At 42.5% G+C, this 16,138-nt stretch overlaps 2 protein-coding genes and 1 non-coding gene across 5 annotated transcripts; 2 read left to right on the forward strand and 1 right to left on the reverse strand.

The window, feature by feature from the left end:
- Nucleotides 1-4,976: 4,976 nt before the first annotated feature.
- fignl1 (fidgetin-like 1) lies at nucleotides 4,977-7,717 on the reverse strand. Its single transcript, XM_086122391.1, has 2 exons — nucleotides 7,587-7,717; nucleotides 4,977-7,215 (listed from the first exon to the last, which is right to left on the reverse strand). Exon 2 carries the CDS (start codon nucleotides 7,196-7,198, stop codon nucleotides 5,297-5,299), a length of 1,902 nt encoding a protein of 633 aa, XP_085978517.1. The 5' UTR covers nucleotides 7,199-7,215; nucleotides 7,587-7,717; the 3' UTR covers nucleotides 4,977-5,296.
- ttl (tubulin tyrosine ligase) lies at nucleotides 7,266-14,715 on the forward strand. Of its 3 annotated transcripts, none has more exons than XM_086122394.1 (8): nucleotides 7,266-7,280; nucleotides 8,706-9,076; nucleotides 9,282-9,360; nucleotides 9,479-9,711; nucleotides 11,146-11,281; nucleotides 11,364-11,633; nucleotides 12,805-12,948; nucleotides 13,212-14,715. In XM_086122394.1, the coding sequence occupies exons 2-8, from the start codon at nucleotides 8,908-8,910 to the stop codon at nucleotides 13,399-13,401; spliced, it is 1,221 nt and encodes a 406-aa protein (XP_085978520.1). In that variant the 5' UTR covers nucleotides 7,266-7,280; nucleotides 8,706-8,907; the 3' UTR covers nucleotides 13,402-14,715. The 3 variants fall into 3 exon arrangements, with proteins under 3 accessions (XP_085978520.1, XP_085978519.1, XP_085978518.1); XM_086122393.1 differs by lacking the exon at nucleotides 7,266-7,280 and adding an exon at nucleotides 8,345-8,619; XM_086122392.1 differs by lacking the exon at nucleotides 7,266-7,280 and having other exon boundaries at nucleotides 8,345-9,076.
- A 981-nt stretch (nucleotides 14,716-15,696) lies between these two features.
- Nucleotides 15,697-15,995, forward strand: LOC147199416 (signal recognition particle RNA). Its single transcript, XR_015102167.1, has one exon.
- The last annotated feature ends 143 nt before the right edge of the window (nucleotides 15,996-16,138 follow it).

Here is a 16,138-nt window from a genome sequence, read left to right on the forward strand (position 1 = left end):
GTGTTTGGAGTTAGAAAAGGTGCTTAGATTCAAATTTATTACATTTAGAAGCTGATGAGTCCATTGGCTGGCATGCCCTCGGAAAGAGCAGCAGAGAGCTGGGAACACAGAAGATTAATCAGGACACACTAGTCCGGACAGGGCTTGGAGCACCGCGCCTGACTGTGGAGGACTGCTCAGGCTGTTACCGGCATTGTGATGTGACGCCATTGTTCCAGAGGGTAGCAGTGTGATTTAGCAGAAGTGGGAAGCAGCTGCGGGTAGCATCGAGGCCCCTCGCTTGACTGGGACCCAAAAGGGGAGTCCCTACATTTGCATGAGAGGGCCGATCCAGCAAGGCCTGCTATACAATTCCACATCTCACTTCCCCCTACATCTTAAAATACTGTACTCCCTTAAAGCAACAGTATGTAGAAATTTCACCTTAAAATTGACAGCTTCAAAATTACCTGGATGTTACACTGGGTTGTAGCAGGACGCTCTGCCTTGCAGGTATACTCATGTAAAAAAAAAAAAAAATAAAAATAAAAAAATAGAAGTTCTAATTGGACTCTTATTGAAGTAAAAGTAGAATCTGAAATCTACTTGAGTGCAAAAGTAAATAATTAAGTTTTACAGTGAAAAGTAAACAAAATCCATTCTGGTAACATACATTCTGGACACAATAAATACTTTTACTGTATTAACTTTCATAGTACTCACAGTCAGAAGAAAAACATAAATCACTTGGATGAGGAATATACTTTTTTGCTATAATTCCAAAAGGTATGTTTTCCGCAAACACAACACTGTTCATCACCAAATGAACACATAAGAGTGAAGCACGGTGGTGGCTGCATCATGCTTTGGGATTGCTTTCTTCAGATGGAGCTAGCGCCTACATGTCAAAGTGGAATTAGGAACAAACTATGAGAACATCAGAAATGTATTTGGGGTTCATCTGAGACCCTTTAAATGGTGGCAGCTGTGTATTGAATCCTAAAGTGAGTTGGAATGTGATTGGTTAATTCTGAACACAGCCACATCCTATTGTAAGAGGGTGTGCACTGTGCACATTAATTGTTTCGTTTTATTTGTCCTCTTGAAAAATTATTTTTAATCGATCTCTACAGGTAATACAGAAAGTCACAATAGAAAAAGTATATGTACGATATCACAACAACCTGGATCAGGGGTGTGTACGCTTTTTATACCCACTGTATTGCCTTTTTTATACATCAAGTTGTCGATCAACAGAGAATGAAAAAGTAACCAGACTATCTTGACAAAGAAAGGACAAGATATCTTGTTCAAAAGTAGGATGTAAAAGTAGAAAGTTGAGGGAAAAATAAATAATCTATTGTACAGATACCTGAAAAATCTGAGTACAGTAACAAAGTATTTGTAGTTAGTGATTTACAGGCAATAGGTAAATATTTTGTCATTGCCTCTGCATCTCACCAAATTTAAGGTCCGGATAATACCAATGGACCAGCCGAGACACCTCTCCCCAAGGCGATTTCGACAATCATCCGTAATGGCAACGAAATCATGGCAGAGTTCGAGACCAGCAGATTAAAAGATGATCGTAAACTGCTTCGGGGTGTGACACATCGTGAACTGGAGAAGGCACGTTTCATTTGCTGACTGGAAGATGAAGGTGAAGTAGGAACGTTACAGTTTCATGCCTAATAAAATCATTTTTTCTTCATATACTGTACATTCATTCATTCATTCATTTTCCGAACCGCTTAATCCTCACTAGGGTCGCGGGGCGTGCTGGAGCCTATCCCAGCCGTCTTCGGGCAGTAGGCGGGGGACACCCTGAACTGGTTGCCAGCCAATCGCAGGGCACACAGAGACGAACGACCATCCGCGCTCACACTCACACCTAGGGACAATTTTGCGTGTTCAATCAGCCTGCCATGCATGTTTTTGGAACGTGGGAGGAAACCGGAGTACCTGGAGAAAACCCACGCAGGCCCGGGGAGAACATGCAAACTCCACACAGGGAGGCCGGAGCTGGAATTGAACCCAGTACCTCTGCACTGTGAAGTCGACGTGCTAACCACTGGACTACCGGGCCGCCCATATACTGTACACATATTTGTAATTGACATGTTTATATTGAGATAAGATAAGATAAGAAAACCTTTATTAGTCTCGCAATGGAGAAGTCCCAATTCACAGCAGCAAAGTTATGAAAGGAAGAAGTAGAACAACAAAATATAGGAGCTGCTGGAAAGGCAGCCACTCTCGCGGCGCCATTTTGAAGTCAAAATAACAAAAATAACACAACACAACACATAGGACACAGACAGTCGTGCACTCTTCACCACTTTTTTGCATACACTTTGTTGTCTGAAGCAGTTATAGATGAAAGAGGAGAGGATCAAAGTGTCCTTTCACCAGTGGGTCAGAGATGTCATGCTGAAAATGTGCACACGTCTGCTACAAGCTAAGTTTTGAAAGCAAACACGAAGCTGTAGCGTCCATTGACGAAAAGAGATTAGTTCACTTCTCCTGTCCCACGTAATCCGCTTCAAACTCCAAGCCGCGACTCCCAGTTCCAAATCCGCATCGGCGCTCCGCGCTAACGCTCCTTTCTTCTCATCATCGGGCTCCTCAAGCCTTACATCCATCCAGCCGCAGACCGTTCAACAGCATCGATCTCTCCGCTGAACAAAGCGGGGCTGTGAAAAATGCTGCCCATTACAGGCGCAAGACACAAGCGCCCCGGGACTGTCCAGCAACGACAGTCAAATGGCGCCAACATTCCTCCCAGTCAAAAACAGTGCTGGTATACCCATGCTGCCGAGAAGGCGCAACCACCAAACACAGTGTCGTGGCCAAAAGATGCTGAAAAAAGTCCACATCAGGTCCACACGACGTAACAACAAACACAAAGTGACAAAACGAACACAAAAACACCAAAAAAAAGCAAGGCTCATGAGAGCACTTGCCGACGGCTGCCTACTTGGGCGCCATCTTGACTTCAAAGATTGTACAACATCTTCATGTTTTTACATCTATAAATGTTCATATTGTATTAAACATCGCAGATGGCGGACATTTTATTGGAAATGGTTACAACAAACTACTGTTATAACGTACAGATTCATTGTGTTGTAGCGATGTGTTTAATTTGAACCAACCATTTATTTATTCCATCAGAAATAACCCAGAATTTCACCCCAACACAAAAAATCCAAAAGTGGACTTAATAAAATAAGCCAACTGATTTTAGAGTGTAGCATTTGAATTGGGACCAGAGTTTTGCACAGTATTTGAACTTGCCGCAGCCCAAAGCAATCAGAAATAATGAGAACATCATAAGACAAAATATTTCTGGTGGTGAATAGTATGAACTTTCATTGACCTTTTCCGATGTGGATATCTTTTATATTCACAAATGCTTACTAATGTATTTATATATGCTACAGTCATTTTGAGTGAATTTTACTTCCTGCAGTGTGAACTTGATTCTGCTAGTGGACTTCACTGTCAGGCATTGTGTCCCATGAATGCAAAGTGACAGGAAGGACATTTAAATGTTGGCATTGCAAATTTGTTCACGCTTTCCGCGATGCTTCTTGAGATGTGCCTGTGACAGGGGGGATGTATTTGTACACGAGCGGACTTGTCTATAAAACGAGAAAACACAAAACAAGCAATTGGCTTCAGGTTAAACTGCTATGTTGGTCCAGTATTTGTGGATGCATTCTCTTTGTTATATAAGTCCGAAACAAATTGACCAAAAGGAGAATTCAGGCCTGAAGGGAAATTCACATTAGTGTGTCGTTAACTTCCCAAATACCTTGTGTTCAACCTTTAAAGTAACCAAAATGAAATTGAAAATTCGACAGAAGGATACAAGGGTGACAATGAAAAAAAATAAAATAAAAATGTAATAGCTCCTTAGTTAACGTCCTGTGTCTGACAGAGGAGACATGATCATCATTCATTGACTGTTAAATAAAATTAAGAACATTTTACAGTTAATTTTCATTTTTCAGCCACCCGATAAATGCTGGCCTTTATTTATTTTTAAAAGAACACATTTTTACCCATAATTTTAAGTTGAAATAGCTCCCACTCACGACACTCGTTATCAGGCTGAAGATACCATATGACTAAAAAAAAGTAACATTTGATGATTTATATAAGTATTGCCATGAGTGGTTAATAAAAGGCGTTTGTTGAACTGTTAGGAATGAAACCATGAATTAAAAATATGCACTTTATTGGTGCGTGTACATACTTTTGCATTAACAAGCTCAGATATGACTAGTGCATTGCCACAGTAGAAATTACGAAAACAAGCTAACACCATATGTCACAGTTTGGAGTCCATACTCAGCGGATCCCAAGCAGCACCAGAGGAATTCTGTGCATCTGTTCCAGTCCAGCTGTGAGGTGTCCCCGTGATGCCAGCTGGAGGGGAGGAGGGGGAGTGGGGTTGTGTGACCAATGTCGCTGCTGGCGAAACCAACAAAGTTTAAACACAGTGGCCAGCCACACAAGTCTTCAATATTTATGAGGGGCTTGACAAAAAGATAAAAAATAAATGAAAGTCTTTTTTCATGGCCTTCCAGATTTGCAAAGATCATTTCATTAAAAATACATGACAATTTTATGCACTCTATAATTGTCCCCTTGCAGAGGGGCGTGCGTGTGACTGACGAGGCCCTTGGCTGAAAACCCTTCATCAGATTGCGGTCAGCTTCACTTTCTTAAGACTGGTAGGCAGGAACGAGGGAAGAATCATGTCAGTCAGTACTCTGAATATTGTGGAAGAATTTGCTCACTGAGCGGGATGTGTTGCAGTAAAGATTGTCCTGTGCTGTCCACTGCTGTCTTCATTAATAAGAGGAAGAGAGGAACACAAGAGGACAGTTCTTAGGACTGTGTGTGTTACTCAATTTCCGTGGAGATGATTAACACATCCATCTTTTGAAGCGTGCTTGCCAGTGTCAGACAGATTCAAGAGGCAAATATATTTGACACAATACAGTGGTTTATTCTATATGCATTGCTTTAAAAAAGTATAGGCTTAGAGTGCCGTATGCGTTTTATTTTATTTCATTTTAGAAAACACTGCAACACAAACTTTAAATAACAAGTCTTACATTGGAACATTTGTGAACATCCTATTAGTATTTCAGAAACAAAATAACTAAACTTAAACATCGTGTGCTCAGTTGCCAGAGAAAGAATATTTATCCAACAGTCAGCGACGATGGCAATTATTTATGAAGCGATGTAAAATCCAAGCCACTTGTGTTAAATAAAGGTGTATTTTCTTAAATTAAGGCCGTTATCGACCACTTCCAAATGTCTTATTCCACTCCTCATACAGCTCCAGGTCCTTAGATGAGACGCTGGGTCGCACCGTCTTCAGAGCATTTTGGAAGTCGCTGTAGAGGATTGGCCGTACCTGAGCCGGCGTGATGGTGGCAATGTCGCCTAGCTGGATGCTGCGAATGGGTCCTAAGGCCGCCTCCCTACACAGTTGTGTCATGTCTGCCCCGGAGAAGCCGTCTGTGTTTGCTACAATGCACTCCAGCTCCTCCGCTCTCAGCTGGTTCTTTTCTCGAGACAGGAGGTTGGTGACGATCAGCTGCCGGGCGGGACCTTCGGGAAGGGGAATGTACAACCTCTTAGCGAAGCGACGACGGGCAGCCTCGTCTATTTCCTGAGGTCGGTTGGTGGCCCCTACCACCAGGATGCGGTCCTCTGCAGCCGTGGCGGCACCATCCAGCTGAACCAGAAACTCCGTCTTGATTCTGCGTGAGGAGTCGTGCTCGCCGTCAGTGCGCTGAGACAGCAGCGAGTCAATTTCATCGACGAAAATGACAGCAGGTTGGTGACAGCGGGCGATAGCAAATAAGGCCCGCACCATTTTTTCACTCTCACCCATCCATTTGGATGTGAGCGATGACGCGCTGATGCTGAAGAACGTGGCACCTGACTGGCAAGCAATGCATTTGCCTATTAACGTCTTGCCAGTCCCAGGAGGTCCAAACAGCAAGATTCCCTTAGGTGGACCCCGGAGGCCTGTAAAGATGTCAGGTCTCAACATTGGCCAAACAACAATCTCCTTTATGGCGGTCTTAGCAAACTCCAGGCCTGCTATGTCCTCCCACACCACAGGGGGTCCGTGGTCCATGATCTCACTCATGATCAACTCCACTATCTTTGGCTCAAAGTTTTTCAGATGTTCATTGTTGGAGTTAGGTCTTGGCGCACCCTCCTCTTCATCCTGCCGCGGCATAGGCGACACAAATTTAGGAAAAGCATTTCGAGGCCTGTTAGCTCCCAGGGATTTCTTCACAGTTGCTGCCGCGGCAGAACTGGCACCTCTTTGGGGCTGATGGAAATGTTTCTTTTGTTGATCAACAATTAGCTGCTCACGGGCTGATTTGAAGTTACATGGGGGTCTTATGTCGCCCCCTGCTTGTGGCCCCCTGCCTTCACTTGCATCTGGATTGTAAAAATTCTTCCGCTTCGATGGATTGGAGGTAGGAAAGAAGCTGGGTTGATAGTTGCTGCCTACAGGGCGCGTGTTGCTCTCAGGAGGAACTGATGAGGGATGACTAAACACCGGCTGTACTCTGGTGTTTGGACGTGAAGATGAGTAGATATTATCTGAAAGGCACTCAGAGGTTTTTGGTCGATCTACAGAAACAGTGGCTAGGCTATTAACCTCTATTCTGGCTTGTGGTGGAAAATCAAGTCTGTAGGTTGTGCCCTCTGACCTGACTGCAGCAGTGGAAGCAGACAAGGAGCTGCTGATGTTGCTGCTCTCTTGTCCTACAGATATGTTAAAATCCGCTGGTGCCACAAGGGAGCCATCTCCCCCTGCACTTGCTTGAATCATCTTCTGCACGCAGGGCAAGTCGAGCATGTGCTCCAAGGTGAGAGACGACTCCCATTTGACGCTGTGATTCTTCTGATTACGGGCCAGATGAAGCGCGCTCTCTGCATAGTTGTTAAGCCCCGTGCGGGGTTCATCTGAGTCCAGCACTGCAGCATAGCGCTCTGAGTAGGTCCTGAGCAGGCTACCCATGGCGGCCTTAGAGAGGTTGGAACTTGCCCATGCATACTGAATGGAGAGGATGTGGGCCCGGTAGGCATCGGCCGTCTGTTCAGGTGTACAATTGCCAGATGAAATGTCAAAGGACCTCCTCTGCCATTCGTCCAGGTGCGTGCCACTCATGCCTGGGCTGCTCCAGCCTGGTGAAGAAGATGGTGCATAAGTGATGAAAAATGCAACACCTCAGCAAAAGGCATGAGTTCAGGTAATCTGCATCTTTATGATCGTGCAAACACAATGTCAAATTCTCCTATAGATCACAGATAATGTTACAACTTAGTGGATTTAATATAAGTAGTTTGACACTATTAAAATGCTGCTTTATTGATAACAGTCTATTCACTTCGTTCGAATTTCACAACCGATTAATTGACAGGTTATATAAATTAACTTCAACAGTAGACTCTGTGGACTGATGTGCGAACCAGTTCACGCTCGTACGCAACAGTCTGCTTACAATGTAAACATCAAGGTTCGCAACGCAAAGCGTCCAAAAAAGCACCTCACTTACTCTTGGCGGTATGCCCTCACGACTTTGTTACGAAATATAAATACCACACCCGCAAGTATTAGTCGTATGAAACGCAAAGCTTAAAACGTATGCTTGCTGAACTATTTGTTCCCGCCACCCTTCGCTTCCTGTAAGCATCACTTCCGGTCGTGGTGAACGTAGGTTTCCTCCCCAAACAAGCAGTGAACACTTCCAATATTCAGTCGGAAAATGAAAATTATAGTAACGCCAATCGACGATGCGGTAAGTAAATTTAAAAAATGTATATATAAATTATTATGTCGAAATTTTAAACATCACCTCGAGGAAATTCGACATCTGTGAATACTTCACCTTATTTTTATTTTCGCTCATTCACAAACACTTAACACTTATTTTCAACGCTGAATTTTGTTCACTTACCGAAGCACTTCAAATCACAAAGTAAAGTTTCGACTGTGCCAACACCATCGACCTTTGTGTGAATCCTGTAGTGCCATCTTGTGTTGGAAAAGCATAAAGCCGTATTGGTCAATGTGCCGTTCCTATTTCACTTTGCATTCTGGGAAATGAAGTTCACATGACGACAAACATCCAATTTTACACGAACTAACAAAGAATATGCTTTTTAAGAGACGTCAAATATGTATATGAATGATGTGTGCAACACTTTTAGTATAGTTATTAATAAATATCCAGGTTTTAAATACGTATGAACGTGATTTTAAATACACACAAAAACTACACTAACCGAGGGACTTGTAATCTTGCGACGGCAGGCGATAGCCTCAGACTGGGAACGCATGTCGTTGTTGAGTAAATAAATAAATACCATTCTTGATAGCCTGTACATAACTAGCCATTTAGTCAGATGTCGTAGTTTCGAACTGTTTGTTGAGGATCGTATCATATTTTAAATTAAGTCAGAGAAATTAGCAGCAGTCCATTTGAGCCAAAAACCGGATGCCGACAGCTATTCGGCCCATGTTGGATAAGTCTGTGGAACTGCTGTCTGCTCCCAGTCACACCCTTGTGTGTTACTGGACACTGCTGGGTTGGTGTATTTTGAGTGATACGCCGTTTTTTCATATTCACAGTTAATAATTCGTTGTCGTGGCGACATGCCTGCATTTGGTATAGATCTTCTGATTCGGGTGTGAAGGGAACGTTTGGACGGGATATGACTGACTCATCGTCACCATGGCCCGGTCCGGTCAGAGGAGATAACACTTGACCCTCTGTGTCCTGCTCTGCCTCCCAGACAAGTTGCTCCCTAGCAAGGAAAGTTGTTTTGGTTCAAAGTATTTGCAACGATATTCATAATTCCATCCAACGTGGGACAATGGCTTCTCAGATGTACACTTTGGTTACCCGGGACGACAACAGCACCATTTATGCAGAAGTTTCCAAAATCCTCCTTTCTACTGGGCAGTGGAAGAGGCTGAAAAGAGATAACCCCAGATTCAATTTGATGCTTGGAGAACGGAATCGTCTACCATATGGGCGTCTAGGTAATGTATGTTTTCCCCTTTCGTTATTTTGCTGAAAACAGTCTCTGCATGCGCTACATTTGGTGTCCACCCACTCAGAACGAGACAGCTGCAGTGACTGTGCAGCCCAATCGTCGTGTGGATGGTGGTCAATGCTTCCACCACTTACTGTGCAATTTGTTAACATTCAAATCTTTGGGTTGAAATGTTTCGACTGGAACTTTAGGTCATGAACCAGGACTGGTACAGCTGGTCAATTACTACAGAGGGGCAGACAAGCTTTGCAGGAAGGCGTCTTTGGTCAAGTATGTACTGTATATTTCATACAATTGCCTTTTTGATGTTAGCAACATGTTTTGTTCCGCCAATGAATTATTCAAAGTGTTTACATTAGCTGACGGTCAACCACTTTTAAATCATCAGGCTAATAAAGACCAGCCCAGAGCTCTCTGATGCATCTAACTGGTTTCCGGAATCCTACATCATCTATCCCACCAACCTCAACACTCCTGTGGCTCCTGCGACGAATGGCCTCAGCCATCTGAAGAGCAATCCCAAGACGGATGAGCGAGAAGTTTTCTTGGCATCTTATCATTCCAAAAAAGAAAGTGGAGAGGGGACTGTGTGGATAGCCAAGTCATCTGCTGGAGCTAAAGGTAGAATATTACACATTTTGTCTGATTCAAATGTATCAATCATGCCTAAGCACATGGCATCTTAACAGGAGAAAGCCTGAATCAGTTCTGACTCTAAGATTTATCAATGAGAACGTTTTTTTAAGTCTTAAATAGTGAGTGAGTGTCTGCCTTCACAAGCAAGCAAATCTGGAAGACTGTTCCACAGGTGTGGCGCTTGACCACTGAAGATTAATCCTACCATTACACTTTCATAGACTCTGGGAATCACAAGTAAATGTGAACTTTGGGAGCATAGTGTTTTAATCGGTTGATAAGTCACACAAATTCTTAGCTACAGTGCTTTGAAATAGTATTTTCCCCTTTCCTGATTTCTGTGTTCTTTGCATATTTATCACATGCAAAGATTCCAGTTCATCAAACCCACGGACAATTTAAAGTCTTTAATAAACCTAGCATGCGTGTCATTCATTGGGCAAGTGAATAACAACCCCCTAGAACAGAATGACGACATACAGATAAGCTGGCAGGTTGGGAAGGTGCCCCAAGAAAGCAATCAAATTGATGTGATTTCTCTTGTATCTCTAATGTCTTCCGGGAAGTCAAAAATCACTTGATTTGTCACTAGTAATAATAATAATAGTAGTCGCTAGAGCATAGTTGAAAAATCTGCTAACTCGAGCAAGACAGACTTGCATCCAAATCGATGTCATGTCCTCCAACAAAGGTAAGCTCTTTGTCCTCCCTAGTAAAGCAATTGGTTAGGTTTGTTTATTGAACATAAAACATATACAGTAATAATTTGACATAAAATAAGGTAGATAAAATAGTAAAAAGGAAGAAATCAGTCTTCATTCAACACAGTTATTATGTTCAAGGGAGTAGGAAGAAGTAAAAAACTTATCTAGTCCTACCCCGTTATGTGTTTATATCTAATAAATCATTTTTATATCAATCAGAAAAGAAAAAAAGTAAGAAGAAAGAAGTCTCCATTAAGGCTCATACTTTACCCTTTAATTCAGCACACTGGTCGAACTACGAGAGTGTAAACCAAGTGTGTACTATCAGTATTTTTTCCCCTCTATTAGTGCCACTATTGACCTACCTGTACACGATTAAACTTTACTAATAAACGACGGTGCCTCACTAGTAACACTGCTAGGCCCAACTAGTACGTATGTCTCAAACAGTAGCAGCTTAATGGACCCTAGTTTTCTCATTAGTAGTTTTGCCTCACTAGTAGGCATGTATCCCTAAAGTTATCCAACGAGTGTGCAGAAATGTCATACACACAGCATGGGGGGTGGGAGGGGCATTAGCCGTTTGACAGTCATTCTACGAGTGCATTACGAGTGCATTTGACACTACGAGTACATTGACCTTCAAGAAATAGAATAAGCGCTCATACAACTTTCCATATTGACATGCATCTTAGAACAACATTTCTTCCAACAGGTGCTGGTATTCTGATATCACACGATGCAAACCAACTACTGCAATACATTGACAATCAAGGACAGGTTCATGTTATTCAGAAGTACCTGGAGAAACCATTACTTCTGCAGCCTGGACATCGCAAGTTTGACATCAGGCACGTCTTTAATGTTTTTGAGAAGCTCGCAGATAAAGTCTACATCACTCCACACTAACAGTTTATGATATGGTATTACCAGGAGCTGGGTCCTTGTGGACCACCATTACAACATCTATTTGTATCGGGAGGGCGTGCTGCGGACTTCCTCCGAGCCGTACAACAGCTCTGACCTCCAAGACATGACCAGCCACCTGACCAACCACTGCATCCAGAAGGAGCACTCCCAGAACTACGGTCGCTATGAGGAAGGCAATGAGATGTTCTTTGACGAGTTTCGTCTGTACCTGCTCAACACTCACAGTGTCACCCTGGAGTCCACCATATTACCTCAGATCAAGCAAATCATCAAGTAGGTCCACATTGCTTTTTTTTTTTTTTCATTTTTACTGACAAAACTGCTGAAAAAGAATTTACCAACAATGAATTGTGGCCATATGTCATAATTGTATCTTTTAAAAAGAAAATAGCAATACAATATGTATGTAGCGGATATAGTGACTAAGACCTGCTGCGAATAGCAAAAAAATGAAGAAAGTAGACGCCACCCCAACTTTTTTTTTTACAGCTTCATATGTTATTAGTTTAAAACCCAACATATCCCAATACTGCTGTTGAAAAATAAGCGCACACAGGTAGCTGCCAAGCCGTGAAGAAAATTGTTGTGTGTGAACTAGCCAACATCCGATGGTCGTGCTCGCATACAGATGACTGGCCCTTCTGAGACTCAGCTATTCGTATACAAGCAATTCCCTTTTGCACGTGGACAGCACTTGTTGCAACTTCCTACTGTTATTCCATGATGGCATTTGGCCCATAAACTCATACACATGTTTTGTAACCCTTGGTTATTGACACACGGTGCTTTGCACACGGAGTGGAAAATGCTGGAGGCTGTTCATTGCACAAATCGTTAAGTGATTCATTTTGTGTTTGGACAGGAGATCAATTTGGAAAGAGATTGGAAACAAAAAATGAAAGTGCTTTAATTTACTGTAATTATTAAATACAGTCATTTTTGTCACATTTTAGACAAGATTTAACCATCTACATTGGTAGTCTTCTTAATTTCATCCTCTGTGCAGTGCACTAGTATCTCTGTCAACAAGACAGCCTGAGTACCGTTCTCACCAAGACCGTGCTTAACAGCTGTTCTTGGAGTTGAAAGCTGGGCTTGAATGAATGTGGGAGCCGGTAAGAGCCAATCCACTATGAAGTACACCCAGGCGACCCGAATGACAGTGAATTATCGATCCTTTTTAATGTTGACAACCCCCGCTGTCCCAACCACCTGACCTCAACAGCGCTGTGCTGTTTAAAAAGCCAACACAGGACACAACCAAAAAAGGCTTTTAAAGAAAACCCCTGGAAATCTTCACTGAGGTCCTTGGACCATTCCATTGGTCGATTCAACTTTTTTTCCCCGTTAATATTGACATAATTTCATACTTGTTATTTACGATTTGCCTGTAATGCCTGTTTCTGAATAGAAGATGAAACCTTTTGGTTGTGTGGTTGTGCAGGAGCTGTCTGTCATGCATTGAACCAGCGATCAGCACCAAGCATCTTTCCTACCAGAGCTTCCAGCTGTTTGGATTCGACTTCATGGTGGACGTGAACTTCAAAGTGTGGCTCATTGAGATCAACGGAGCACCAGCCTGTGCACAGTCAGTAGCAACACGTATTTGCAAAACCCCCCCAAAGTTTTTGCAAGTGTAATTATCACGACTGTTAAGTGGCCTTAATTTAATGGCCAGAGGGGTAAATGGTATTCACTAAAGTCACTTTTTGGATGAAATTATACCTGTCACAAAATAGTTTTAATTCAACATGCTTTTGACTATCACTTGAGTCTTATTATTCCAAAGTAACCATACTCTTACATACATACTCTTACTGACACTGTTTTGTCTTTATGTTGTCCTTCTAGGAAGCTGTACCCTGAGCTGTGTCAAGGCATTGTGGATGTCGCCATTTCCAGTGTCTTTACCCTGAACAATAGTGGTGACTGTTCGTCTTCGCCTTATTCTTCCTCTCCATCCTCCCTGTTCTCGACCAACGCTTGCTCCTCACCCAAACTGAGAGGGCCGCTTCACATTGGCCCTTTTACTCGACTTTAAGCACAAGGCCAATCACCCTCCCTTGTCCTCTCTGCTGAAGGAGAAGCAAAGGCCATCAAATTGTAATCTCAGCATTTATTGTCCCTCGTTTTTCACGCATGTGTGTATTCGATCTGCAGATGGTGTACTCTTTGTTGATTTGAAAAGCAAAACAAAATGAAGAGGTACCAACCATTCTGTGAGTGTCCTTTACAGCCAGGAATTCTTACTTTGCTCCCCCGAGGAGTCTTGAGAAAGTGTAGCTGCTCAAGATTAAACTTGTGCCTTACATCTCCAGCCGTGAAACTGCCAACGTAACAACCCACCAATTTCTGTGTTGGGAGGTGCACGTTGGCAATACATTCAGCAGAGGGAGATAGTGAGCAAGGAGGAGATCCAGGTTACTGCAACTTTATCCAGTGAACTACTCACACTGGTTCCAGTTAAATTGGACTGTGTCAGTTATCTCACCAACCAAGTACTGATTTTTTTTTTGTTCCTTTAGACATATTAGTAATTAGCCTGAATATAATATTGTTGGTTTCCTATTCCTAATCTATTTTAGTCTTCAATGTTTGCTTCTAGTATATTCTTAGTTGTTATTGTTTGTCATAGGTCAACAATTTATTTAATTTTAACTCACTCACTCTTTTCGTTTATTCTACAGAATGGAGATTGGGCCTGTGGGCACCTTCATCCAGAATATCTGGATTAGTCATGGAAACCACTGTGTTTCAGATTTATTTATGCATAACAAAATATAAGTAATCCCGTGTTCATTAGAATTGACCCATTGTAGCCGTAAAGATGAGAGATGAAAAAGCTGTTGTGTAATCACAGATAGGCTTTTCATGTTATTTTGCTGACAAGTTGGTTAAATAATATAACTGCAGATTTTTTTGTATGTTCTGTTTTAGCAAAAATGTTGATTGCTTTCCCCAAACCTCTCGAGGGCAAAAGGTGTCTGAGAGGGGATTTTGTGCGTGTGTGTGTTTGTGTGTGCGTGTGTTTTCTTTTAAAAAGCATTTGTGTCCCCTTAAATTGGTCTATATTTCTTTGTCAACAAAACCTTACATTTAAATGTTTTTTTTATTGTACATCATGATTTCATGTTTGTTTCACTGTTTTATATATCTTCATTCCAACCAAAGATGAAATGCTGTATGTTAAATAGATTCTCAAGTCATGTGCTTCAATCTGAATAAGTCAATGAGCTGATCTGAAATTGAGCGTGATCGAAGGATGTGGTGTTGTGTTTTCGTTTGCTGGTGTGCTTTTTCAAATGTTGCATGGTCGTGTGTCAAACTGTATTACAGAATAAAAACATGATCCCCACATTAGCCTCTCATTCAACGAACCTTAAAAAAATTACCTGAATGCCATTTAAAGGCATTGTTCTGTTGAGGGCTGCAACTCATATTTTAGCTTCTTGATCAAACAAGTCTTTAATAACTCTGTCAAGTGAAGCTCCTGCTGGAGAAGTTTTACTTCCAGTAGAACCCGGGAGCCATAATCCAATTTAATAAGAAAGAATTGCATTAAGGTGTTTGCATGCATTTGAAATGTTTGGCTTCAATCGATTTATTGCAAAAGTTTTATTCATTCGGCGCTAGTGATTCTTGTGCTAACGTCCCATACAATGCCGCCAGAGTGGGACTCCAATCCAGCGAAAGCACAAATGGTGCTAGTGTTTCATCCACTCAACCACTAATACTATAGGTGCCAAACTCAAAGCTACTCAGGTCTGGCTTTTCATCTCATGTGGCCTGCAAAAGTTTGCCCACAATTTTCCCATGACTGGTTCAAATCTAGATTAAGTACAACTAAAGTAAACGCAGCGTCAATTAAGTATCATAGGGTGATGACTCCATTAGTGTTCCTGATGGAACACATCAGGTCAGGCACAAGAAGTGTGGTGGCCCATACTGGAGCCACTCACGCAGTCTTTAAACGGTTTGTTATAATTAATTCAATCTAAATCCGGGCAGAAAGTCTTTGAATAAATCATTGTTATTTGAAAGTAATACAACCATTTAGGAAATGCTGTAAGAATACTGTAAGAAAAGTGAAAGAGTGGATATTGATCTGATGGCAAAGACATGTCAGTTTTTAAAGACAGTAACAGAGTGGGTTCATCATATCAAATTAATCCATCTATCGATTTTATAATTTTATTCTCACGACGGTCGCGGGCCATAATCAAATGAATAGGATGGATAGCAAACGTGCATCATGTACCACAAGATGTCGCAATATTCCTCGCTGGTGACGTCACATTCATAAACATCAAAAGCACCACTAGTGCAGGGATTTCTCGCCGGGTGCGGTGGCGCGTACCTGTAATCCAAGTTCCCGGGAGGCTGAGGCTGGCGGATCGTGTGAGCTCGGGGGTTCTGAGCTGCAGCGGACTATGTCGAGTGGGTGTCCGCGCTAAGTTCGGTATCGATATGGTGCTCCCGGGGGAGCTCGGGATCACCAGGTCGCTTAAGGAGGGGTGCACCGGCCCAGGCCGGAAACGGAGCAGGTCAAAGCCCCCGTACCGCACAGTAGCGGGTTCGCGCCTGTGAGTAGACGCTGCGGTGCAGCCTGAGCAATACAGCGAGACACAGTCTTTTACACTTCGTCTCGGTTTACAACAAGCGCAGAGCCTGGTCGTTCATATTATTTTAGCATTACACCACACAGAAACACAAAAGTTTCTTGTTCACAAAGCACACTTTTTGTTTGTCTTACACTGCCTCCTCCTGGGGGAAGATAC

Source organism: Hippocampus guttulatus, chromosome 10 (assembly GCF_054856545.1).
Source record: "Hippocampus guttulatus isolate MCC_2025c chromosome 10, RoL_Hgut_1.0, whole genome shotgun sequence".
Taxonomy (NCBI): Eukaryota; Metazoa; Chordata; class Actinopteri; order Syngnathiformes; family Syngnathidae; genus Hippocampus; species Hippocampus guttulatus.